Below are 26,503 nucleotides of genomic sequence, written 5' to 3'. Positions count from 1 at the left end.
AGAAAGGGAAAAGAGTACAGTTTATTATACTGTAAAAAACTTAAGAACATTCTTCATAATTTCTGAGTTATGAGCCTTTAAGTAAAAAGTGATGCGATTTCGGCAACCTTACCCTATATTTAGGAATTTTCAAAACAATAAAATTTCTATTCTCATCTGTGTGTTTTCAGAGATATTTTATTAAGAATTTATTTTGACTCGCAATTTATGAAACGCTCATTTGTTCCTTATATTGTTTCTTCGATTTGCTAAAATCACTTATTCACGTCGACATGCAACGTGAGCCCTTCGATGTTGCTTTATTGGTCTAGTTCGATACGCGCGGGTGGGTGGTTCTACCACGATAGATCAGAGTGGAGAACATGGATTCTCTTTGATGTCGCCCGTGATTGGTAGTTGCTTGCATCGTTGCTTATGTAAAGCTTGTTAACACTATCTTACCTAACCAAAATACCAGAACTGGATACTGTCGATTACACGAAAACAATTACGGCGAAAACCAAAAAGAATATTTTATGTAACCACTGTAGACAAATGGAGGGGAGGGAAGGAAACGTGAAAATAGTAGAATATGTAGAATTTAAAAAAATGTACACTTACTAAGATAAATTTTTTCGATTAAAAAAAATTTGTTTCAATCAAAGAAATTTGTGTATTACTATTATATATAATTAAAGAAAAATTTCTTTGAGTTGAACGTCATTTCTTAAAATCAAATAAATTTTTCTTAAATCAAAATAAATTTTTATTTTCTTCAAAGATATTTTCGCTTCAACTTAAAAAAATCAACGAAAGATTTCTTTAATTTAAACATAACTTTTCTCTGAGTGTATATACATCATTTGTCTTTGTATGACACGAATATTCCATTTTATTATCTTATAATAAAATATCTTATTGTATAATAAACATTCATTTTAATTACTTAGAATATCGCCTTTTTTCGTCAAGTTTTAAGCACCCCTCAACGTTAAATCGCAATCGTGGATGAAAGCGTTCACATTCGTTAAAACAAAATTTGTTAGTGCGACGGCTTTATGCGTTGAAAAAGGCGTCCGGTGCAGAGTATGTCGTGTCACTGTTTATCCGAGGCAGCAAGCCACGACGTGCAAAATCTACGGCAACACCGTCAAATCCCATCACGGACGAGACTGCGAATTTCAGGGAGGCCGTCGGCCTCCCGTCGTCGTTGTCGCCGTTGTCGCCGCGACTATACACTCTATTTACCTCCGGGACACGTCAACCTGCGATTATCTTCTCGCGGTGCGTTCCTGTCGCGGTCGCGGCGGTCCCTCAAAGCGCGTATCGGACATTCATGCGTCCGTCCGTACGCACCCGAGTCTGGTTGCACGCAATATGCGATCGGGAGGGAACATGAAGATGCGTCGAACGTACGTGACGGCCACCTGTGCAACGGGGGGAAACGCTTGTATATACGTTGTATATCGATGAACATGCGTTCGCGGATCGACTGGGAATCTCGAATTCCATTTACATTCTTAATGTCAAGGCAACTAAAAAAAAATCATCCAACTGGGAACGTCGTTTCCGAATGAGGCCGAATTTGACAGAGCGATGAAACCGACAGAAATAATGTTTACTCAACGGGACGAGATTGACTACTGCCGCTGAATACCGAGCGTTTTTACGAGTAAAATTTGCAAATTCTGTTAGAGTAGCGCGAATAAACGATAGCAGCCATTGTAGGATTACGTCGATAGGATACGTCATGTTTATCCAATGGAATCAGCTCCGGATTGTCACTCTCGAATATACAAAGTTTCTTTGCTACGAATTCACGAGCAAAAGTGATGGTAGAAGCTGGTGGATGTGTGGATATAACACCCCTTTGATAAATTAATTAAAAATTTTCGTTTATCTTTAAATTCTGTCGCTACTGCAAACCGAAATTATTTGATAATATTCGTGTGATTATTTAATTCAAGTACTCTGAACATTATATTTTCTCTGACAGTAGTGCAAGTCAGTCATATCTTCTACCTATGTTCAGAACAGAGGAAGGAATAGAGGAAAGGAAGTGGTGTGGATGAAGTATCGTGGAATATCGCGATATCTTGTATAATTTGCGCTACAATCTGAGGATCGCCAAAATTTCTTCACATTCTGCAAACATTATTTATAATATGATCACCGATCATTACAGTGTTACTGCATTGTCGTAAAAGCTGCAGTTTTGCAAATAATTTTACAGGTGTGTCCTCTTTATGTAATTTTGAGAAATATATTAATTCTGTTACTTCAGTCTAGCTTGGAGGTCTTAAATGTGACTTTTAATGATATAATTAACTAAATATGTAACCCTATTCTGTAACTCTTAATGACTATAACAATATCGTTACAGTCGTTAAAAGTTACAGAATAGGGTCATTAGTAACAAAATGTGTGCATGTACCTGACGTGGAAAGTTATGCTATAGTTGGTGGATTTCACATTCCCCCTCCTATTCCATAATCGCTGTCCTTTTTCCTTCTTCAATTTTTTATAAATTACTTTTGTTTTATATATACTCGAAAAATGTTTACCTACATAACATAATTGGATCATTCTAAGATCAATTTTCACAATAGGTAATTTCCTAAAATTAAAGATTATATACCAAGAGATTCATTAATGAAATTCATTCATGAACTTCTTGATAATCTTTAATCTTTAAGTAACCATAGATAGTGAAAACAGAGCTAATACGACTAAGAAACTTTTACCAAAAGTAATTATGTCACACGAATATATTTGCAGATTATTTTAATATCTCCTCCCTTTCTCTATATAGCCAATGATTGGAAACCAAGATGAATTTCCTTCGCGAAGAGTATATCTATTGCCAATTTCCGAGTAGCATATTTGACGGGCGTTTTACCGCGGCCACGTCATTGTGAGCATACGAATCGAGCGCATTCATAATTCCGCCCGTTGCTCATCGCCGGCGGCGGACGGTAGCAGCGAGTGCATATTCGTTCGGAACAGCACGCACCGGCGCACGTGTGCGACGGCTACCACGTGTCAGTGAGCGGGACACGTCGGCGACGCGAGACAGTTGCTATCTACGCCGACGTGCCATGCACGCGAACCCGAACTGGAGACCGTTATTCGCGGACAGGTTCACGCAGGCCAGCATAATTCCGGAATGACTCGGACAGCTGCGTATGATGCCCGTCGGCCGTATCAGGGGTACAGTCTGCGTTGGTCCGTGTCGCATCGGGTGTTGCCCCTTCCCTTCCCCTACCCCAATTTCCGATTAATTAATGCGTTAATTTATCAGCTCTCGTTCTACGTTTGGACACGGTGCCGGCGCCTGGCGCGCTTCGCAGAGCATGGAACGAGGGTAAACAGGATGTAAACCGAACTCTGATCGATATTGACTCGTGTCATCAAGGTCCTGTTTACCGCGCTTGTTTACTCCTATTGAGAATCCCGCTTGATACGCCAATAGATCCTATATTTTTCTAGATGATTTCAATATCCTCCATGCCTTTTTGCATATTATAAATGACACATAGATGACGCTTGTTTGCTTCTATCTAGCTTGATATGTCAATACACTAAGAAAAATTTATTTGATTAAATTAATTTAATTCGTCTTTATTTCTTTCGAAGAATGTATGTATTTAAATTAAATATATTTGACTTAAATATATTTTCCAACGAAAAAAACAACTAAATTAATTTAGTCAAATGACAATTTTTTTCTTAGTGGATCTTAATTTTTCTATATGATTTTAATTTTTTAATACATGTCCTTCATGTTTTTTGATATATTATAAATGACACGTAGAGCAATATATTATTGCTCTTCAATTTTTGCTTTCCTCATTTTTTTTAATAATTTAGTTGACTCCTTCGTCGATTAAACGCGACTGTCTTAAGACGTTTTACGGTGCGCAAAGAAGGGTCGTTATTTCTGATTGTCGAGATATGGTCGAAACCAATGACATTGACAGAACGATGTTTTTCAGCTTCGTAAGAAAAATGGTCGCAAATAGTAGGTTGCCGTCGAATCTCGATCCGACTACCGCACAAGCGACGAATGAGTGTCACCGGCCATTAACGAGGCCTCGAATTTCAAATCCCGTTTCCGTGATTACCGCGACGGAAACGAGACGGAGACGAGGAGGAGAAGAAGCGGAGGTATTGAAGGGAAAAGCACGGATCTACGGCAGCTGGCGGGCGTTTTAGATCAGATCCCTTTCCAGAAAGTCGGCTTCCGAATGTCAATTTCGGCCGCCGATGCTGAATTCCCGACATTTACGGCTACGTGCCGTCCTGACTTACATCGATAGCCACCGTGAGAGAATTTCCCGGATTTTCTATTTGAGCATTCTTCCCGCGATCATCCGATAGTCAACTCGACGAAAGAGGTTCCATTCATTGAAAGGCATTTTTCTTATTTTTTTTTATCGTGTTATTGAACGCATTTGGATTACTTGGGATTTTGCCAAACTATTAGTAGAGTAAAAACTTATTTTCATCTCATTACTTATACAATAATCTCGTTACGTATATATACAATTAATTATTTTGTAAAAAGAAGTGATTTATTTATGCTAATTCTCTACTAGTAACGTAGGAAACATCACTTTCAAATCATTTGCTGTTGTTTCCACAGTAACATCGCGCACGAACATTTCACACACGACACTTGCGGGAAACAAGTTCTCGCTTAAACCACCTATTTTACTATCAACATGATCGAGTGCAAATGCTTCGTGTTTGTATCAGCCGGAACGTACGAGCGGCAGTGTGACATCAGTGGCTGTTGTCGGTATATTCCGAAAACGCGTTGTCGCTCGTTCGATATAAAATACGCAGGGGATAGCGCGGGAAAAGGGTGGGCGGAGGGTGGATGGACTAGAAAGCTGGAGAGAGCCGTGGTGAGAGATTCGAAGGGCTGGTGGATAGATAGGCGCCGGAGCGTAACTCGATATAGCTGCCAGCAAGCTGCCGGTATCACGTCCCCTTTCCCACCTTCCGTTTCCTCCACTATCCCATCCCTGTGCGCCACCCTCTCGCTGGCCCATCAACCCTCTCGTTCGCTCGCTACGGATGCAGGGTTACCCAGGAATATTCTCCACGTAAATGCAGCATCGATGTTTTCTCAGCGACGAGGCCTCTCGATGGCAACCCCCGTGCCCGGTTCCATCCCTCCCTCGCTAACCCCTGTGTCCCGTTTCCCGCATATCGCGCTCCTCCTTTCACACGCGCGCCTTCAACGTTTTATTCCACGATCTTGGAATACTGCAGCTGTTACACCGTCGCTGGCACTGATAGGGACCAACTGCTCGATATTCTTCGAGAGACGATTTTGGTGCATCGACCTTGAGCTTATTGTTAGACGGAAGCGATATACTGAGGGTTCTGCAGAATCGAGACCGATGTCAGCGGAAAACTAAGGAAAGGAATTCGTTTTTCCGGTTGACTTAATAACGCGATATTTGTTACATTTTGACTGCAAATTTGAACATACGAAGGCGTCCGAAGCTCTTTCGAAACGAGAGCTTCGATGCATGCTATGTTTCTGGAGCTTAAAAGTTTTGTCAGAATAATTCTATTTTATCTAAATCCCACACTGGAAAAGAGTCTGCATTAATTGGAATTCTAAAAAGAACAGAATTTTCAGGTTGAATCTATTATAATTCTAGTTGAAATAACCAGAATTCTAATCAGTATGATCAAAATCTTCTAGTTTGTTCGTTTTCAACCAGAAATTTTTCTCAATGCAAGATAATGACAGCAGAAATTTGTTAATTTCTTACTGTTGTAATTTCGATAGAATCATACATTATAATTCGACAGAACATAAATAAAAGATCGCACAACGTCTCCTAAGAAATGTTGGAGAATGCTGAGTCATGGCATGTACGTGATCCTAACTTCGCAATGTTATAATGATCGGTGAAGCGTCAAAGTTGGAATTCGATTCGGCGACGGTAGCATTAAACTTAAGCCTGCAAGTTCGACATTCGGATCGGAACAGATCACATCTCGGTAACATTAATATGTAAGACGTAAGAGCCAATTAGTGGCGGTTCGGTTCATAGCGGTATAGTTCTTACTTCCTCGTCGTAACGGCGGCTTTGACGCGATTCGCGTTTGCCAAAGTTTCCGAGACGGCTTTGTCCCGTCGTTTGCGAGAACTCGAGAACTCCATTAGCCCCACGTTGCGCCACGAGCATTCCCGAAAACAGGAGCCACCCCATTGACCGAGATCCTTCAGGAAACTCCTCGAGAATGCGTCTTGTGGGAAATGGCCTTGAACTTGATTAGATTCTAGCGTCCCAAGATTTCCTTTTTTCCCCTTTCTACGCTCTGAGAGACGGTTGTACTATTAAAATGTCAAACGAATTTTTCACAGCTTCACACTTAACTGTGTAAAGACTGTTATTGACTTACAGTGTCATAAATTTGAATGCTCGACTGCGTCTCATTGACTTTTTGCTGCAGTATCACTCGCAATGTAATACAGCAAATTTTAACGCAATGTTGACATTCGAATACCTTTTGCTTTGCATGTCCACGTACAAGACAGGAGGAACAATTGCGACACGAAATGCTCAATACGCGATATATCCAACGCATCGCTCGGCGGTCGCTGGATACACCGCTGGGACGTCACGATATTCCGATACGACGGTTTATAATAAATTCCGGCGGCAAACGCGTTGCGTGCGATATTTAGACGCGCCTACATTGTGCGTCATACCCGGCCCGATATTGTGACCATCCCGCATCCCGGACACGTCCCAACGAAATTACGAAATTTGCAAACAGACGAGATGCAACGGCATGGGTGCCAGGCATGTTTTCCGGTATCCGCGAGCTCTCGCACATCGGCGCAGGATCCTTTTATATGGCAGAAATTGAAGTGACCTCGATTAGACGATGGATCTATGTCGAAAACATCGCGGTGAATTAGCCGCGCGCTCTCCGCGAAAATCTCGCGACTCTCGTCGAATTTCCTTACCCTGGGCTGCCGTAGAAAATACTGCTGAGATGAAGTTAGTATCGATCCGAGCTCGACTAATTACTTTGATACGCGTTTGACCGTGTTCGACCACACCCTACCGTGACTATCGTTGCGTGAAAATGGCATGTTATTTACGCTGTCTTAGAGTAATACCCTAAATAACGTAGTATGTGTAATGGCAACATAGCTTCTGTTCATCGATAACAGCTTTATTCTCTACATTAAGATAAGAATATTTAAATAGCGCCGCGTCAGTTGAGTGCCACGTACGAGCTTTACTTAACATTCTGGATTTTCAGTTATTCCTAATCACTCCTTTATTAAGAGATAAATATTGGTCTATCTCCATTTTTATTAATAATTTATCGAGGGAGTAACCACTAGCTGAAATATTGTCGCACAGATTACATGATTTCATTTGATTTCATACGATTTCATCTGATGACAAATAATTTTCTTCACTATATATACGAAGTCATTTGGTAAAATAATTGATTTTATCTAATATCACACGATTATTTCTCGTAGTTGTATATGTAATTATCGGATTATACATCGGGATTTCACATATATAAATTTTATAATGATTTCGGGAATTTTGCCCACGATTACATTAAGTGATTACCCCCTCGAATTTTATTTAATGTCAACGTCTTACAAAACGTATAATTAATGCATTTTTTATGATAGACGCACGCTGATTCACACAGCGAACGTAGGTAATCAGGTGTGCGGCATCCTCGTCAGTTACGTTAATCGCTTTGTAAAACACCGGTGTCTTATTAAAATCGCATTCCAACCTGAATTCACGATGCCGCGGATTTCTGTTCCGGCATCTCTGATTTAAGTGGATACGACCGAAGTTGGACGGCCGACGTTCGCTCGTAAAAATTGTGCCTCGTGTGGCAAGAAATGTGTTGATCCGCACGGTACATCCATTCGTTAATTGCCGCCAAGCAAGAAATCCCTCGTTAAGCGTCCTTCGTCCTCGTAAAAATTCCGTACGAATTATCGCCGATCGTTACTGCTTGCTAATTTTGTTGTCGCCGGATTCGTCAGGTCGTCAGAGATTCGATGAGCAGGCTAATTGCCAAGTGTTTAATTGCAATTCATAATAGTAATGAATTTTACATTTACATTTTAAAATTTTATTATATTGAAAAATGAGAGACATTAAAGACAAAAAGCATCTATTGTTTAATAACGTTGTAACGGTCAGCGTTTAAAGATCGTATAAAACTTTAGTTGCAACTATTATACCTCTAATGTCCTTTGCTAGGACTGAGGATGACCTGTGCGAACGTAAACGATAAAATGACGAGATTGGGGCCAGTGGACAATTTTGTTCTCGTTTGACGAGTGTTTCAAACGAGCTGCCATGCCGGGCAACGACAGCAACAACCTACCCAGCGTTCCTGGCAGCAATTCTCTGCCCTAACGATGACTGCAGCAGTATTAGAAGGTGATGGGAGGGAGGGCAACCGGGTCCGTGCTTCCGGTAGGGTGCGAGTGCTGACGTAGAGGGCTGTGCACGTATTACAAAATAACAGGCATGGGCAGACTGTAAGAAATATAGTCAGAAAAGAGAGGCGCCTACCTTCGCGCACATGCTACACCCCTAAATCTAATTCCGTAATTTTTGAGCACGTGAGGATTCAATTTGTTCCATCACGCAACCGAACGTCTAGGATGGTTCAGCATTTTTCCTCGGTAATCGAAGTATCGTCGACCTATCGTTCCATTCTTTTGACGTTTCGATCAATTTAGGAGAGCGACGCTTTTAAAATCCTCCTATGGATCAACCAATGAATAACTCCCGTCCATCCTTGATTTGAGTCTGAAAATCGAGAAACGAATACGCACGAGTGAGTCTACGCATCGCGAATGTCCGTTGTTTTGCATGGAATACGACAACCGATCGGTGAAATTGCGACGGACTGTGAAACTAGTTGAACAAAGTGTAATTACGAGCGCGACACCACCCCTCCGTTTTCTCTTCCTCCGCGTCTGTCCCTCGCACAAACGCGAGCGATGTTTGTTTCGACGTGTGTAATCGGCCAGAAATTCGCGGCGCGGCGTGTCGATACACATCGAGTTGAGAGTGCGCTCGTACCGCGTTTATATGCGACCAATAATCCGGATCTAGAACGGAATGTCGGAGCCGAGGCGACGAACTTATCCGTGAACTTTGAAGCGCAATTTAGTATGCATGGAAATTGGTACGCGAATTTACTGAGGTCGCGTTGTAGATTACATCGATAGTTAAAAGCGTTAATTGGGTACAGCGTTTGATTTTCATTAAATATTCCGTGCCTCTCATTAAAGATTAATCTGTAAATAATTTAATTACATATGTTACTTATTGAATTTAACGTGAAGAATGTTTTAGTCTTTATTACATCAAATTTGGTCCATTAATTAAAATTAAAATTGACAATTAAAATTTGGATGTTGAAATTGTTTCCACGTAAGTCTTTATACAAGTAATGTCAATTTGTTAAATACAATTATTATATGATATCTATAATTTGCATTAAATTATTTTTATTAATATCGACATGTAAAAACAGAATGATACAGAAACGTACTAAAATTTGGAACGTTATTATCCGATATGATATATTTGAAACGAATTTTATCACCGCGAGAAATATCGATATCGGTAGAGAATTAAATCAGATCGAAAAATAACACAAAAAAGTAGCAAACTCGTTTCGAAGCACCGCGGGCGATGCTTGGAAGTAAATGGCAACCTTAGGTAATAACTTGAAGACGCCCACGTGAATGCCCGGCACGATCGGGAAATACGACCCGAAGGGTTGCAGCCGCAGAGTCGGTGTCCGCGCTCGGAAGGTTGTCAGGGACGTGCCCCGGGGATGAAGAGGGAGAGAGTCCCGTAGAGAGGAATGGTTATGGCAACAATCCATGGCTGCGAAGACAAAGGAGGAGCACGGCTACGGAGAGAGACAGAAAGACGGATAGAAAGAGAGGGAGGAGGGAGAATAGAGCGCGAAATGGATAGTGCCGGGGTAGGAATTAGCCGACGGAAATATTTTAGCGCCGCGGGGCGATTCCCTTGATGACAATTCCAGCGCGCACCCAATGCCAGCAATGGTGCGGTTTCTTTTTTGCACGTCGCCGCCACGTTCCACGCACGATTTTAGCCGGAAGCGAAATTACGTTCCGTGCGCCTTGTGTGTCTCCTCGATACCCCACGCACGCTTCGCTGAAGCTGTTGCTTTGATCACCGATCTTTTAGGGAGAGAGACATCGTGTTGCACGGTAGCATTTCGTGCACATAAGACGAAACGTCGGCTTGTTAGATCGCATACTTTTGCCCTTTTATAAATCGTATTTTATCGATTTGGGCGACCTGGTTAACGCGTGAGACTTCGTAGAATACCAACAGAGAAAAAAATTTTTATTTTACAAAAGGCAAAATAATTTTAAAATCATTTTTAAAACAATATTTCAAATACTGGGACGCGTAACATTTTTTTTACACTGTTAGAAGTTTTTTTTTATTATTTTTTATTAGTATGTTTTTATTTTTGTTATTGTTTTTGTGTAATAGAGTTTTTATAATAAGAAAATATAGTGTGTCAATTTAACAAATAAAATAATATTCTATTTTCCATTTATTGTTTCGATAATTCGATTGATCGATTTGATTTATACTTTAGAAATCCTGTTTTCAATCAAATGTATATTTATCCGATTTTAAGTGATACTTTGCGAGTCCATTATGGTGGTTACATAAATGAGTAAATTGGATTGCGAGTGTTTCTCCATCAGCATTATGACACGAATGTTTGATAGTCGCGAAATCGAAACGCAGATTGCACGTGTAGTTTATTTCGTTGCGTCCGACATTTAGGAATGGGAGAAGCCAAGTTTATAGGCACGAAGAGAGGATGGTCGCCCGTCGATGCGGGCTCGTGTATAGTTGGTAAACTCGCGTCGTGGTGAAAGCCACCGGCACAAAGGCTCTCATAACACGATGTCGTTTACTCGAGAGCCCCGATCAAAGCGTCCGAGCGGTCAGTCCAAAGATATCGAACGATACGCGTCACGAAGCATAACACAGGAATTCTGCTTCCGGGATCGGTAAGCTAGTTTATTATTAAATCTTTTTTTGCAATGTTTTTTCTGCAACACCTGGATTAAAACGTCACGTAGCGCATGTACTTTTTTGCGAACTCTGCCTGTGTGAAACTACATTATATAGCGCTCTCGCATATTGATTTTTTTTTACCGCCGACATTATAATTTTGCATTTTAATTTATCGATAAAGATATTTCTAGATGTGACATTTAATCCAAACGTACTGTTAATCTCGGTCGTTTGTTATTGATAGATTGAATTTTACTTCTTGCGAGAAATAAATGGTACGTTCACCCATTTATCAAACCGAGTTCGAAGAGGTGTGTTACAACTGTGATAAATCGCGTTGCTCCGAATTGTTCCTATTGTTGCTTCGGCCTGCAAACATGGAAATTTACAGGTTGATCTGTTTGTTTTCCCTGACGTTAATAAACTGACACGTTAAATAATTTAGAGAGGCATGTATATTGATTTTTATTATTAGATGAACGGACAGTTTTATTTATCGTTCTGTCAAATGTATTGCTATGCAGTTTGGAAGGTTTTTTGTTGTATTAAAATAAACAAAGTTATAAATAAGTTGGACGATATAAAATCGAAGGGACAGATTGCGTAGTACAATTTGCAGCATTGAAATCTTTTAATGATCCTAAAACGAGAATTGCAAATATTTGTATATAGTTTAATCTTCGGGTTTTTCAAGCTATGGCTATGGTATACTATAACGGACTGTAAACTATTTGCAAGTAAACAGAAGGCGATTGCATCGATGAAATTACGATCGAGATATATGGCAATGCCAATATTTTGATGGAACCTAGTTCTTTCGGAATATGGTCAGCTTTTTTTATAAGGTATAAAATAAATTTTTTTATTAGAGAAAAAAGGTATTAACAAGAAAACGTAAAACTATTATATGTATAACAATGAAAACAGGAACAAAGGAGGCAGACATTTTAGAATAATTAAAGCGTCAGATATATACATATATTTCAATAATTTCAATACAATATGATTATTTTGTACTATATCTAATAGCTTCAATCATTACGATACGTTGATATGTATTACTATTTCAATGCAGCAATGTAATTATGTAATAACAGTTATTAATGTTATTGTTACGCTCAATTATGATACATTACAAACAATAATATAATATTATAGCACTTGGTTAAATATGTCACTGTGGGGAGAACTGTGGAGCGCAAACGCATCGTAGATGCAAGTGGATGTAGCGCACAAATATTATTTTCGTGCACAAACCTCGTTAAATTTGTGCTATACGCATCAGTTTTTTCGTGAAATGGTAACGAAACTACCGTCGCGCTTTCTTTGGAAAGCCGCAAGAAAAGCCGACAGCACGTCAGCCGTTGGCGATTTATTGCTAATTATTGTTCCGCGTGTGGAGTCCGGTAAAACCGCAAAACGAGCGGAATGTCCTGCGCGCGTCGCATGCACACGTAAAGCTCTGACACGCGAACCGTGCCCGAGAAGCGTGTATAAAATCGCCACCGACATTGATGGATGCGAAATCGGACCTTAAACCAACCCACGAAGCCCCGGCTTGGTCCAGTCTCTGATACATAGATATTAGAATAACAAATGGTGTGCCCGGAGATCTCGTTCCTCTAAAAAAGAAAAGTGCCGAAGGACAGGTTACGTTTTTGCATACTTTGCGCGATTTTTTGCCCCGCAGCTTGGCACTTTCACGATGACTCGCGGAACTCCGGAAGAGGCGAGAGAATATTTCACGGAGTGCTTAGGAATGAAAGCTGCAGCGAAGAGTCTACATAGACGAAATTTAATTTACAATTTGATTTCTCAACTGAATTTATATTACACTTTGGTACACGTAAATTACAATCAAAATATAATTCGCGCAGTTATGTACATAAATTGAATTTCTTTTCTAATTCTTTCAACATTTTTTTTTAGAAGAGAAAAGTAGCATTGGAAATTTCGAATTTTGTAGCTTATTCGCTGCATAGGGAGAAATTACACATCTTAAAAGGGTCTGCACCTCGTATACGAGGTTCAAATTGAGGGTGAGCCGATTCTAAGCACGACGCGATACCAATTTGGGCAATTAAACGATCCCCATCTGCAGGGGGCTAAACGTGTTATCTGCTCGGTTATATCCGTAACCGCAGCCTCCTCGTATCGCGCTGTCCCCTTACCCTCTCGCCAACCTGCCGCGACTCCACCTCTCCGAAATCCTGGGGGATGGCGTCACGACACCGTATCTATCGGGGCTTCGTGAAACCTTGTTACACGTACTCGCAGTTGGCGCCGCATTCTCATATCGTCGTCGCACCGATCTTCCCCGACGATGTTTCTGCGGTGTGTTCTTGAGGATACCTCTTATATCAAACGAGACCTCAAAACATATCCGCAAATGTCGTTCGGAATAATGTGTGTGTAATAATTAATAAATTGCAATAATTCTGAATAAATTTTAAAATTTACCATAATGTTTTGTATATATGTATAATAAAATAATGTTCAATTTTTATATATAATATAATTCCAGTATATATACACCTATCAAAAACTTAATTTATCAAGTATGTTTTATTATGTTTAAAGTAAATGAACTATACCAATAAAAACTTTATACTGTTTACTATTATGAATTACATATTAGGAATTTGAAATATTTATTTTTTATATTAAAAAATATTTTTATATTATAAAATATTTTTATATTAAAAAATATTTTTTAAAATCCTTGCATTTTTGCCATATATTCCATAGGGGTGGGATACATATATGACTCATGAAAAATTTACAAATAATGCTTAAAAATAACACACATAAAATATGTTGTAATTTCAATTTTTTACTGAAAGTTACACAGTAATTTTTAATAAAATCATAACACAATGCTAATATACCTAACATAAAGACATATAACGGAGAAGTGCAAATTACTCCCACTCCTTCTATTTCTTCTAACTTTTGCAGCATAAATATCGAAGTTACCCTATTGATCTCTAAAATTTGTGTAATTTTATTAATCTCTTTTATATTTATCTTTATATATATTGATGTTTTATATCTTTATCATTTACAATATATATATGTGTGTGTGTATGTGTGTACTAATCAAACTTATTTTAAAAGTTGAATCTGTTGATTGCGTTGAGTTCTTCTGACGTAACGATATGAAGGATCACGCAAAACTCGCAGGAGATACTTATTTTGCGAAGTAAGCGAAACCGGAAGGTATTGCAATTTACCAAGTCACCGCCGAAACTTTCAACTTCCTTTAACGAATTCGAACAAATTTGAACTGGGTATTCGACATTCCGTACAACCACGGAAGATGCAGATGACATTTCTCGTTGAAGATACCTTTTCCTTGAACTTTCGTATCCAGTTTCGACTTGCCAAAGTTGAATAACTTACAATCGATCGATCACGACGTGTTTCATGTACAGTTTTCTACATCGAGAATTTTTACTCTTCTGAACATTGAATATATCATTTGCAAATATTACAAGTATATTTTATCTATAATATTTTATTCTCTAAATATCATAATAATTTAAATGTAGGTATTAATATAAACACTCGTATAAACATTAAACTATGTAATTACCAATTAATGTAAACAAAAACAATTTGAATAATAATTTTTATGTAAAACATTTTTTCCAATTTTTATGTAAAACGTTTTTTTCCATTCTATTTTGTATTACAATTTAAAGAAATATTAAATAATGTAGATAAATAAAAAAGTAATTGAAATTTATTTATATGGCAGTGTTAACTATATCTTGTCTTATAATACTAGATCCAATACACAAAAACCAGTGCTTTATTTAAAAATGTATCTCGATAGATTTACAACTACATCATTTTTTTAATTGGGCAGCGAAGGCATAAAAAAAAAACAGATGCCAGAGGGAAACTACAATTCGCTGAAGTAACTGTTGCATTTTAATGTCGCAGTTGAACCCACCAAAGTTACGCTCGTTTAAAAATCCGGAACGTTCTTCGACCTTTCATTATAAAGAAGTTGACGGTTTTTTCACGACCAAACCACCGAAGTCACCGTTCGGATGCAGAAGTTTCATCGGCGAGTTGCAAAATTCTTGAAAAGTGCGAATTATTTCGAGAAAAGAATGTATCTATTCATAACGCGCGTAAACTCAAAAAAACGGAAGTGCTGAAAGAAGGAATAACTTCGCTATTGCATATTTTCCCTGCTATAACCTGTTTTGTTAGGGAATTGTGCTAGAAAAAGAAATTGCAAGGATTATTGAACTCACGAATACTTTTTTACTGTATTTCTCTAGTTCTTTTTTCTACCATAATATAGTCAACACGAAGAAAACCTTTTCCGTATATGTTATTGTAGACAAAGTTTGTACTTTTTACATTGACTAAAATTACCGTATATATTTTTAAAATTACTAATGTATATGTACAATTACTGTTTGCACTTAAAAATGCGCTAACTGAAAGTTAACAAAAATATCATTTATAATTAATTAAGCACGCATAGTAGTGGTTTTAATAGATTTCACTAATTGTGATGATTACACCCTATATTAATATGTAATATACAAGCAGGGCTGGACATGTATTTGAAATACTTTTATTTGAAAAACATTATTAGTAAGACAATTATATTTTGTATTTGTTAGGAGTACATGAAAATATTTTGTATTTTGTGTTTTATGGGAGCATATAAAAGTATTTTGTATTTTGTATTTCAGTATTAATAACAAAAGATTGAAAGTATTTTGTATTTTGTATTTCAAATACTAACATACACACACATTGACAATCAATCTTATTATTTGAATTACAAAATACAAAAAGCTTTCAATCTTTCGATTTCAAATACAAAATACGTAATACTTTTATGTGATCCGGTGAAATAAAAAATACAAAATATGCTTGTACTGCAAATAGTGTGTTTTAAATAAAAATATTTCAAATACATGCCAGCCCTGTATACAAGTAGTCGTTATACACAAATAGTCATTATAAAGTAGTCGTTAACATATTTTAAAATGGGCATTATGCCTGTTGGAGAGATATATACTCGAAATAGACTATTAATTTAATATTCTGACTTTAAGCATTAGATTAAAGCGAACAAAGCGACTTCATCAAGAGTCGAATAATTTCTGCATCGACTCCATAGTAATCGACATTGATGCTCGTTCGCAGATGTGAATCGTATATTTGCGAAAATGCGGAAATTAGATTTACTAACCCCTCGTTTCCAGAAAGTGAGACTAATCAACTATTAGCCCTCCACGTGTATCAGCCTGTCGAAGTTCAAACACGTGTAACGAAGGTTGATGTCCTCGTTTTTTCTCATTCTTGTTCCTTCGTGATAAGAGAAAATTTGTTGGAATTGGTTCTACACAAGTAGCGAAATAATGCGAGGATCTCTTTGTGTGGAAAATTATCCTGGAGATATGAAATATTTATTGCGAATAAAATCACGATCAATCATCAGACAATTGAGCTTTTTGAAGAGACCTCTGCTATCGATTTGTAAATATTAATACCAATTACTCATCGCAAACAGTACCGATACTCGAGAATTTAAAGCCGAAAGGACAGATCCTAATTAATCTAAACATTTTTTTTTTAATAATAATCATGATTCTCTTTTAATTTATATAAAAACATAAGAAAAATAACATTTTTGTGTGTTCTTTGATCTAGGTTTCAAATTATTACGATAAAGTAACAAAATCATGTTACTAGATTTATTTGCTTCCTGGTTTCTCGTGTCGATGATATAATTCTCTTTTTAGACATTTTAAACGTACATATTCCTTTAATAACCAGCTTGTATGCGGAAATGTATAATTGGACTTTTCTCCCATGCGGCACAACGCAAAAACTCACTACCGTCGGCTGACCTGCATTTTGCGCTGAAATAAGAGCATCATAACTCTACGAGAGAAAAGTCTCATAAATAGCTAAAACAGCGCGATCCGATAGACATAAACGATTTACCAATAACGTTAGCACATTTATTCATACGCTCTCGCCTACTCCATTCAGAAATCAGCTTTCCATAAAAAAAAGAACGAGGTTTTATGTTTGAATGCAAAGCGAATATTAATATTTTTTTAATTATTGAAAGCACATAAATACATAAACTATCAATCAAAATATAAACTTAAGCTGTTTACAATAAAACCGAATTATTTAATGGATATTATAATATGTAACATATATATTATCATATTTTATACACATATTTTATATATGTAGCAATAAGAGAAAGTTATTAGTAAACTTATTATTTGAATTATAGAAATTTTAAAATCTTTTTTACCATAATATCTAGAATTATTTGTAGTGAAATTTTCTTAACATTATTTGCTAATTTTCTAGTTAAGATATGCAGATTTTTAGTTTTAATATCGAGCATAAGATGACAACAAATAATTGAAATGATCGTTGTTTATTTCGTGCAACAGCAAAACGATTTGAGCTGCATATGTGCCTGCTTTGGCATTTATGGGGGCATTTATACTGACTGGTGGTTATATAACGGTACAGCAGAGGTAGTTAGGGGTGCGATACTATCAGCGGAGGCGCCTCCAATCATTCCCCAATTAGCAGCTGATTGCGTACAGTCCCCGATAGAACTTCGAACAGCTATAGCTTCGGTTAACTGAGAACCCTGAGAAGAGAAAGAGAGAAGAAGGGAGAGAGAGAGAGAGAGAGAGAGAGAGGAGAGGGGGGATGAGCAGCTCTATATAGAGTGGAAAGGAAGATAGGTTTGGAAGTAAACGACGGGTAGAGGAAGGGGCGATTTGCAACGTTAATATCCAACGATGCGAAACGGCCCGGGCACAATATCGGTGATCGCGCAAATTGCGATCGGCAATGGCGATCTTTATACACGGACTCGTGCGAGAGATAATATAATGGTGTCATTAAAGATAGCGCCGCCATTCCACGATCGTATTGTTATTGGAAAATCGTCCGGCGCCGCCATCCTTTGGGGGTTAAGTCTCATTTTTATAGCTCGCTGCTTGATCTCCTCTTTATAGTTATATAGATGGATGATGGATTCCGTTGAAATTTTCATTTTTGCAGTAATAACTGATTGAAAGATCTAGCGAAAGAAAAAGAGGAAAATATTATTAATATGTTGTTAATATGTTATGAGTTTGCAATAATTAAAATTGTTACAATGAGAAAAGAGTTTTGTTGCATTAATTTTAGTTGAAAATGAACAAATCAGAATTTTTGTGATTGAATTTATTATAATTGATAACTTATAGAATTCTGATTAATGTGATCAGAATATTCTGGTTCATTTTCTCAACCAGAATTTTTTTTAAATGTGTGTTCTTGTTCTTTTATGTTTAAAATCGTTTATTAGATTTAGGAATTATTCAATGTAATCAATAAGCAAATGCAATCGAATAGAAATATTTGAAAATATCTAAAAATATCTAAATATTTGAATGTAACATTACGAGATATATATATATATATATTATTTTTTTATAGCTGTCATTTACGTGTACTTCTCGATCGGGAGTCGAACGTATCATAGTCACATTCTAGTACACTTCATGTACAATAGTTATCGTTATCGAAAACTGTTTTCATTTCTATCAAATTCAATTAAACAAGCCTGAATCCTTCTACATGGAGATAAATACTATCGTGTTAGAAAAATAAATGACGAGAGGTCTCTGCAAACATCAGTTTCGACGGTTTGATTAATCTTGAATCTCTTGTTAGCGGTGATCTCGTCGGTTTAATCTTTTTTTCCATCGACGCCAGACAGAATTGCAAATCAAATTTTGTCAAAAATATACGTTGCTTAAAAAATAGTAGAAAATGGAAGAATAGAAAAACTCAATTAATTCACTGTATCACAGAGAGAAAACAAGAAAAAGTATAGAAAATCTACCATTTATATAACAATTTCGATCCATCGACGTATTAAATCGTCCACATTTTCCCAAGAATATCTCTCTCTCTCTCTCGCTATAATATTTTATTATAAATTTATAGTCTCTAAAAAATGTAATATGAATTCTTATAGATTTGGCAATAGTAAAATTCGATATTATGCGGATACGATAAACATTGATAATTGTTTCGTGAACATAAACGTTTACTCATTTTATTGAGAAAAGAGGAGGAGCACCACTTTAATTGCCACATCGTGATAACTCAACATCGGCACTTTGTGCATAACATTTGAATAGGCGATTAGTCACATCAAGCAGAAAAATGGAATAATGGCTGAATGGAAGGGGAGAGAGAATATTAAAATGCCGAAAATAGTATTGCGCCTCTAAAAGGCGCTAACGACAACCCTTTCTCGTTAACGTTCATTTTCTCTTTTTTGGCGGATTATTCATTGAATTTGTTGTCGTTTAATCCGCAATGCAGTCGAGTGAATCTATTTTGCACCTCCTCCAAATGTTTTAAAGAAAGATACTGCATTCTAATCGTTTTTTGTGTGTTGCAGAGTTTGGCGACCTAGCCGTTGCGGCCCATTATTCTTCGGGGACCGATAGCGATGTTGACGGCGACGATGACAGCGTTGTCATCAGTGACAACGGTGGCAGCGATAAGGAATCGTCTGAACAAGAAGACCACCACGTGCCAACGCGGAGGCAGCTGGCCGAACAACGATCTCGACACGAATTATTCAGACGGTCTCGAAACCACTTTAAGACGTCGGGACATCACGATCAGGTGCGTCCGATGGCACGACTCGTCGTCACTTAACGGTGTCGTGTTGGAGAACAAGAGTGGAGTGACGATACTGAGAACATGTTGAGTGCCTACGGCCGCGATCGAATGATAAAATACGTTCGTTAAAGGTGGTGATACGGCACTGAATTTTTTTACAAATAATCTTACGAGAGGTAGAGTTATGTGATTTCGATTCGAAATGCTGCGACAAATGAGCGATGTAGCGAGAGCAATTTATATTGTGAGTTGAGAAAAAATTAACAAGGGAATCGTCGGAAATGTTCCTCACCGATTTTAATGGATTTTAAAGCTTGATGTTGTAGAGCTTCAAAAAATATTAGACAAATATATTTTCTCTACCTGCTTATTTCAGGATTTAAGAATCGAAACAATCCTTTAGAATGGAGTAAATTAAAAAATTTGATATTTTCGAAAAATATGAACACACCGTTAAGAGTATAAAATAAACAGTATAAAAAAAACTTTTATATATAAAACATTTTTTTTTCATATATCTTACAGTTTCGAAGATATTCGTTAAAAATGAAAAAAAAATTGTTATTTTTTTGAGGGGTTGAATCTTGAGATAGGCAGATAAAAGAACATGCATCTAATATTTTTTAATGCTTTATTACATATCTAAAATCTATTAAAATCGGTAAAGGATAGTTCCGACTTTCCTTGTAAGTCAAGGCTTTACATATGTGTTGCATTTTAAAAGATTATTGGATTATAATGCGCTTATTCGAAAATATTATCGAAAAATCTCACGGCGGCAAAACTTGGTTTTCTTTGTATTATTTTCATGCTTTAATTTCACTAATTTCACATTTTCAAATATAATTTTATAAAGATTTGTCTATAAATAAATTACATGATATCACCGCCCTTTAATTGGGAGACACAACGAATCATTTCGTATAAAAATAGAAATTTTAGTTTTATCGAACTTTCTTTATTCACATTGCAGTATCTTGTTACATGTGACGTAGGCGCGTACATTTTACGTCATGTTCAGGAAATTAACCCTTCTTCGCTAACACCTTCAAAGAACTTCTTACGAGTATATACGAAGAAAGAACTACGATACAATTACGCGGAAGAACACGAAGTATTTTCGAAAGCGAATGTTTCCCTTGAAAATATATCGAACCGAGGTAGTATACATTGCGGCGCATGAACACGGCGAAATGTGAAATTAAGGAAACCTACAGATGGAGCAAACGAGAAAAATAGAACTTCGCGAACTCCCGTCGGTCACGCACGCGTTTTCGCGTGTCCCGAACAAATTACGACGATATTCTTATGTATTTATATTTGTCTCTCTTGACGTTTTGTTTCCGCGATCATCACACAAATCATACAAATTATCGCAATTCCTTCCGCGAATCTATTCTACGCGACGTAATGGCGAATACCCAAGCAATTTCGGGAAACGTGCGGGTATAACACTCGGTGAAAAGAACACGCAGAAATGTTCACTGCCACTCTCATTCCAGCCGCATTAATTTACGTAAATTATGAGTTCCCGGTCTCTCGTAAATAAATCCTAATTAGAAACAGATTTTATATTTCCATATTTTACATTTTTAATCAAGATAATATTTCACATAAAAAGAACATACATTGCATATCAAACTATATCTCACTTTCCTATTTGCAGTACTTTGATATTGTCAAAAAAACGAGAGAAAGAGAGAGAGAGAGAGAGAGAGAGACACACATCCTGTTTCCTTTCAAATTGTCAAATACAACGATTCGATTTTAAAAAATTTACTTCATCATAATGTTAACGATAATCATAAACGCGATATCGGATCGTTTATGAACATTTCACAAGCCAAATGTCATTTTCTGATTATTGGTTTCTTTGTTCCTGAAACAAGAACACAGCAAGCGTATAGAAATTTATTGGATGTCGGAGATATAACAGAAATGTTAAACGGGAGAGAAGGAAAAAAAAGCCAGAGGGAAGCCGTCCAACAAAGTAGAAAAAGTCGATTCCCCGACGACTCGGACACGCGTCATCGCGTGTCCCGAACAAATTAGCGATCCTTGACTCCGCTATGGCTGATTTATTCGTCGCGGTATGCATCGTCTGACGAATTATCTCCGTCCTCGTCGGGTACGCGGGCCGAGGATTGAATATGTGCAAAAATCACCGGCAACAGCACATAAAAGTTTCGCAAACGGAAGTGCTTTAATCAATTCTCCGTCAGCGATAATAGAAAGTAACTTCGGATGGTGACTCTTCGTGCTAATTTAAATTAATAGCAACCTCGAGTGAAGCTGTCGATACATTTATTGATCATCTTGATTATCTCGATATTATTTTTACTAAACCCCGATTTAATTATTTTTTTATTCATTGTTATCTTACGAAATTCCGGTTGCTATTCTTATTGGATATCTGTACGCGCCGTTTTGAACTGAAGCATAACGAGCAGAGATTAACGAGACTAACACACTAATGATGGTAACGTTAATTACCGCCTCACACAAACCGTTTAATCGTGGAGTGAGTGGATGCACTAATTAGGCGCTGTTCGACAATCCAGCAAATCTCAATTCAGGATCAAGAAATCGTAGAACCAGAGATTGAATTTCTTTTAAAAATATTTGTTTGGTGCGCACAAAAATTCCCTCGATCCATCAATATGACTTACAATTTGTTAGCAATTATTTAAGCAAGATTTATTTTACTTAATCGCCATTAATGCGCGACCGAAGGATTTTTTAATTATTGTTCCACTGTTAATTTGTCGTACAGTATTTGCTTATTCGTTTTAAATAGCAAATATTGTAAAAGTGATTAATAAAATGAAATTCACAAGTCAAGAATAATTACATTGATTTAATCTTTCACAGGATTAAATTCACGGGCGCACGAATGTTCAGTTTACTGGCTATTTAAATAATGTAGAGTTCGTTTAATATGATACACGATCTATTTCATATTGCCGTTACATGATTAGCAGAGGATTGAAACAGGTCGCATGCATTTCATATTATGCACATTTCATGTTATACACACCAGGGAAAATGTTGCATCAGCCTCGTCATGGAGCTTTTGTATAAAATATAGCGAAGTGAGTGACAAATGTGAAAGTGCACTAGATATTAATCGAAATAAGCCACTTATTAAGATCCGAAATAGCATTTTATAAATTAATAGCGCTTGTCGATAAACGACGTAAACAAATATCGTTGGCCTAAGTAAGGAGCGATGCAACGCTTTCTACGTGTGTATACTTGTGTATAAGTGTGATTGCGTTCGCTATTACTTTTACCAGTACCGTACATTAAAAAAAAATTTGTACAAGAGCGCTAATTGTAGTATTATATAAGACGCCGCGAGTTTTTCATCGACATGTACAAAAATGCTTTCCTCCTCAGCCGACAAGCGGATTTTCGAAGATGTTGCACGCACGTGACGTCTGTAGATTCGACTTTCGATAAGCGTTCAAAGACACGAAAGAACACGGCTAGAGAGAGAAACACGGTGTTGCAGTCTAGATTTACGATAGATAAACGAGACACTTAATTCTTAAGATAGAGAGTTTCCTACATAGGTGACATGCGAGCGAAATGCGCGCCGAATTTGGTCGCTTAAGGCAGACACCGACATATCCCAATCGGAACAAAAAGTTATGATGACATCGAAATGACTCCAAAATAATTATTAACTTTCTAATGGTAAGATCGGACTCAAATGTGATTTTACAGCTTCGTTAGTCAAACCATTTTTTGTTTTATTACAATTATTTAAAGTCAGTTAATAAATTTTATTGTATTGCTTGAACGGGAAATTGTAAGATTTATGAAAAAATAATTTTAAAAATTATATATATTATTTTACCGCGGAGGAATGCATCATGTCAAGACAAAGTCGAAATGACTTTATTTTGACGTCATGAAAGTCAAAATAAAGATTTTTTATTAGAAAATTGGACTGTTTATTGACGTTAATAATCAAAACAAAGTCATTTTGATTTTTTGTCGACTTTTGTATGTTCTTTGGATACTTGTTTAAAAAAAAGCTTTCTTCGTTTATATCTACATATTTTTTTCGTCTATTATTAGGGGAAGAAGTTTTATATTATATTATTTACTTTTTTTTACATTAATTAGAGAAAATAGACAAAACAGAGCATGGATCGAATCCATCAGATACAAGATAAGATTCTGAAAAAAAACCAAAAAGAAACCTTACTATGAGGGGGGGGAGATAAAAATTATTTTTTGATCAATCACGAGTCATTTTAATGTTATTTTGATGTTATCGTGACATGTTCTGCTTCCTAAGGAACACACGAAAGTCAACAAGAAATCAAAATGACTCTATTTTGATTCTTAACATCAATGAACAGTCAAATTTATAACAAAAAAGTCATCGTTTTTACTTTCATGACGTCAAAATAAACTCATTTTGACTTTCTCTTGAACTTGGTGTCTTTCTCGGGTTGGGATTATTCCATATTCACGAGTGCAACGCAGCACATGTGATTTTTTGTAAATATAGGGGTGAGTGCAGCGAGGACGGTGTCGAACAAAAAATGAGTATGATGCTTTGCCGTATTCTTTCCTATTTTCTCGCGAAGGAAACTAGTCAACGAAGAAAGCCGTGCGATAATTGTGCTGCCGATCTCTTCCACAGAGGGACAACTTAGGTCGCGTGAGCTTGGCTTCTTCTCGTGTGTGTAAGTGTGCGTGTGTGCGCGCCTCAGATTACGTGCGTGTGTGGTAAAACTCGTCGAAAGAAGGTTGATGAGCAAGCATATAATGTCTAGAAAGAACGATCACTCGCGATCTTGGGAGTACTTTTCCGGGTTAGTCCAGGCGTGCGTGATGACGTAGATGATGAAGAGGTAAGAGAAGATGTGCGCGTGTAACACAGGGTAGACAATAGGGACCATCGAGAGGGAGAACTGCTACTAGGAGCGAGCAAGAGCGATGGCGCAGGACGACGACGTTTGTTTCATGAATATTTTAACATCCGTCGACGACGGTAAATACCGAGCGGCGTTTTTTTTTTGAGCCAGTCGATCCAAATACGCGTTCCTCGCGACAAGAGGTTTCCTACGAAGAATATTACGGCGACAATGTCGGATGGTGAACGATAGGAGAGAAATTTACCTGAGAAATGTTGTTTTAGCAAGTATAAGTATACTGAAATTGTAGAAATTATTAAGATTGTGTAAATATTCTTACGTACGTATATTTGGAACAAGTCGAGGAGAATATTCATTCGTATCCATTATGAGAAATCCGTTAACGTTCCTGTAGTTTTCTTAAAGTCGCTTAAATGATACAGTAATATTATTCCCAGAGCGAATTTCTAAAAATCGCCCTCTTCGCAAAGGTACGATCCGGGAAATGATCATATCCATTGCGGGATTACAGCGTATATTACATTTCGAAGTATAATGGAACGTTCGGAGCGTTCACCGTACCGACCGCATACGCACGGCGTATTACATTTTGAAGTATAAAATTGTTTCACGATGCCGAGTTTCTTTGAATTTTCTCTCTCTGTTCCGAAAGAATGCAATCTCTATTCCGCGGGCGCACCGTGTATACAAGAAGCGGGTCGAGCTTTATTACGGAGGAACGGCGCGCGAGCAAGTCTCATAGACTTGCGGGCGGTTCTCGATCGACCGTGAACGGGAATTCATTCGGCACCAAGAGACGACCGGGGTTAGTAAACCCCTTTGCCGTAGGAGGAACGGGTCAATAATGACGACGTGGCAGCCTCAACTCGGCTCGTATAGTTGAATCGCGCGTCGTCGAGAAGAAGAACGCGAGGCAGGGTACGCGGGGGTGACTGCGGAGGCACGGGGGAGAACGTGCCACCTGTTACACCCTCGCCTTCTCGGACTCTTCCTCCCTCCCCCCTCTCGCTTAGGCAGCGTGAACGAACGTAAAGTCGAAAGTTCGGGGTTTCTTCGATGCTCCTCTTCGCTGGAAACTGGCTATCACGGACTGTTTTTCGAATGACTTGCCAAAAGTTTTCGTTTAGGGCGATTGTATTTGCGACGATTAATTTAATCGTTTTTGTCCGACTATTATTGCGATTGCCTTGCGATTTATATTATTTACGTTCCTTCGTAATAAAAATTAACGATCGGTTTTACACTGAGAAAAATGTCTGGTTGGATTAATTGGTATTCTGATTGGAAATGGACAAATCAGAATTTTCTGGTTAAATCTATTAGAATTCCAATTGAGATAACCGGAATTCTGATTGATGTAATTAGAATGTTCTGGTTCATTCGTTTTTAACTAAATATTTTTCTCAGTGCATTTATAGCTTTATTTGTACCGAGTTGAATCGTCCCTAATCGTCGTTAATCAGATTTCTTTTTAGAATCGAGATATAGTTTTGAATTATTGGTCGAATTTGCACTGCATGTCCGCCGTTCTTTGCTCGCTCCTAAGCACCAGCGATCGTGATGCATCAACTACCTATTTCGTGGGAATTTTTTGTCCGAGATACGTTCGCCTACGTGGATACAGTGGATCGATTTATCTTGGCGGGGCGAATCGTGAAATCGTGCGAGATGGTCAAACACAATAAGCTTGGAACTATGTACTTAACATGATAAACCATGTTCGAATAAAAATGTCACATAATATAGTGCCTATTTTATTACCGCTTCAATCGTAAGTGTAGGCACCAAACGTAAATCGAAAGTAGCAAAAAA

The 26,503-nt window shown here is 37.5% G+C and overlaps 1 protein-coding gene across 2 annotated transcripts in view; it reads left to right on the top strand.

Annotated features, from left to right (window-relative positions):
• The window catches only part of LOC108724797 (uncharacterized), a 24,714-nt gene extending 4,693 nt beyond the window's left edge, over nt 1-20,021 (top strand). The window contains exons 1-2 of one of the 2 annotated variants that reach the window (XM_018451415.1): nt 11,039-11,089; nt 19,570-20,021. In XM_018451415.1, the coding sequence (XP_018306917.1) occupies nt 19,621-19,884 (264 nt within the window). In that variant the 5' untranslated portion in view covers nt 11,039-11,089; nt 19,570-19,620 and the 3' untranslated portion in view covers nt 19,885-20,021. Of the gene's footprint in view, nt 1-11,038; nt 11,090-19,569 lie in introns of those variants that run through there. The other variant, XM_018451414.1, reaches the window with a different exon arrangement.
• The last annotated feature ends 6,482 nt before the right edge of the window (nt 20,022-26,503 follow it).

The sequence above is a fragment of the Mycetomoellerius zeteki genome, unplaced genomic scaffold, assembly GCF_001594055.1.
Source record: "Mycetomoellerius zeteki isolate Tzet28-1 unplaced genomic scaffold, Tzet1.0 scaffold310, whole genome shotgun sequence".
NCBI lineage: Eukaryota > Metazoa > Arthropoda > Insecta > Hymenoptera > Formicidae > Mycetomoellerius > Mycetomoellerius zeteki.
This window is presented reverse-complemented; position numbering and strand designations above follow the sequence as displayed.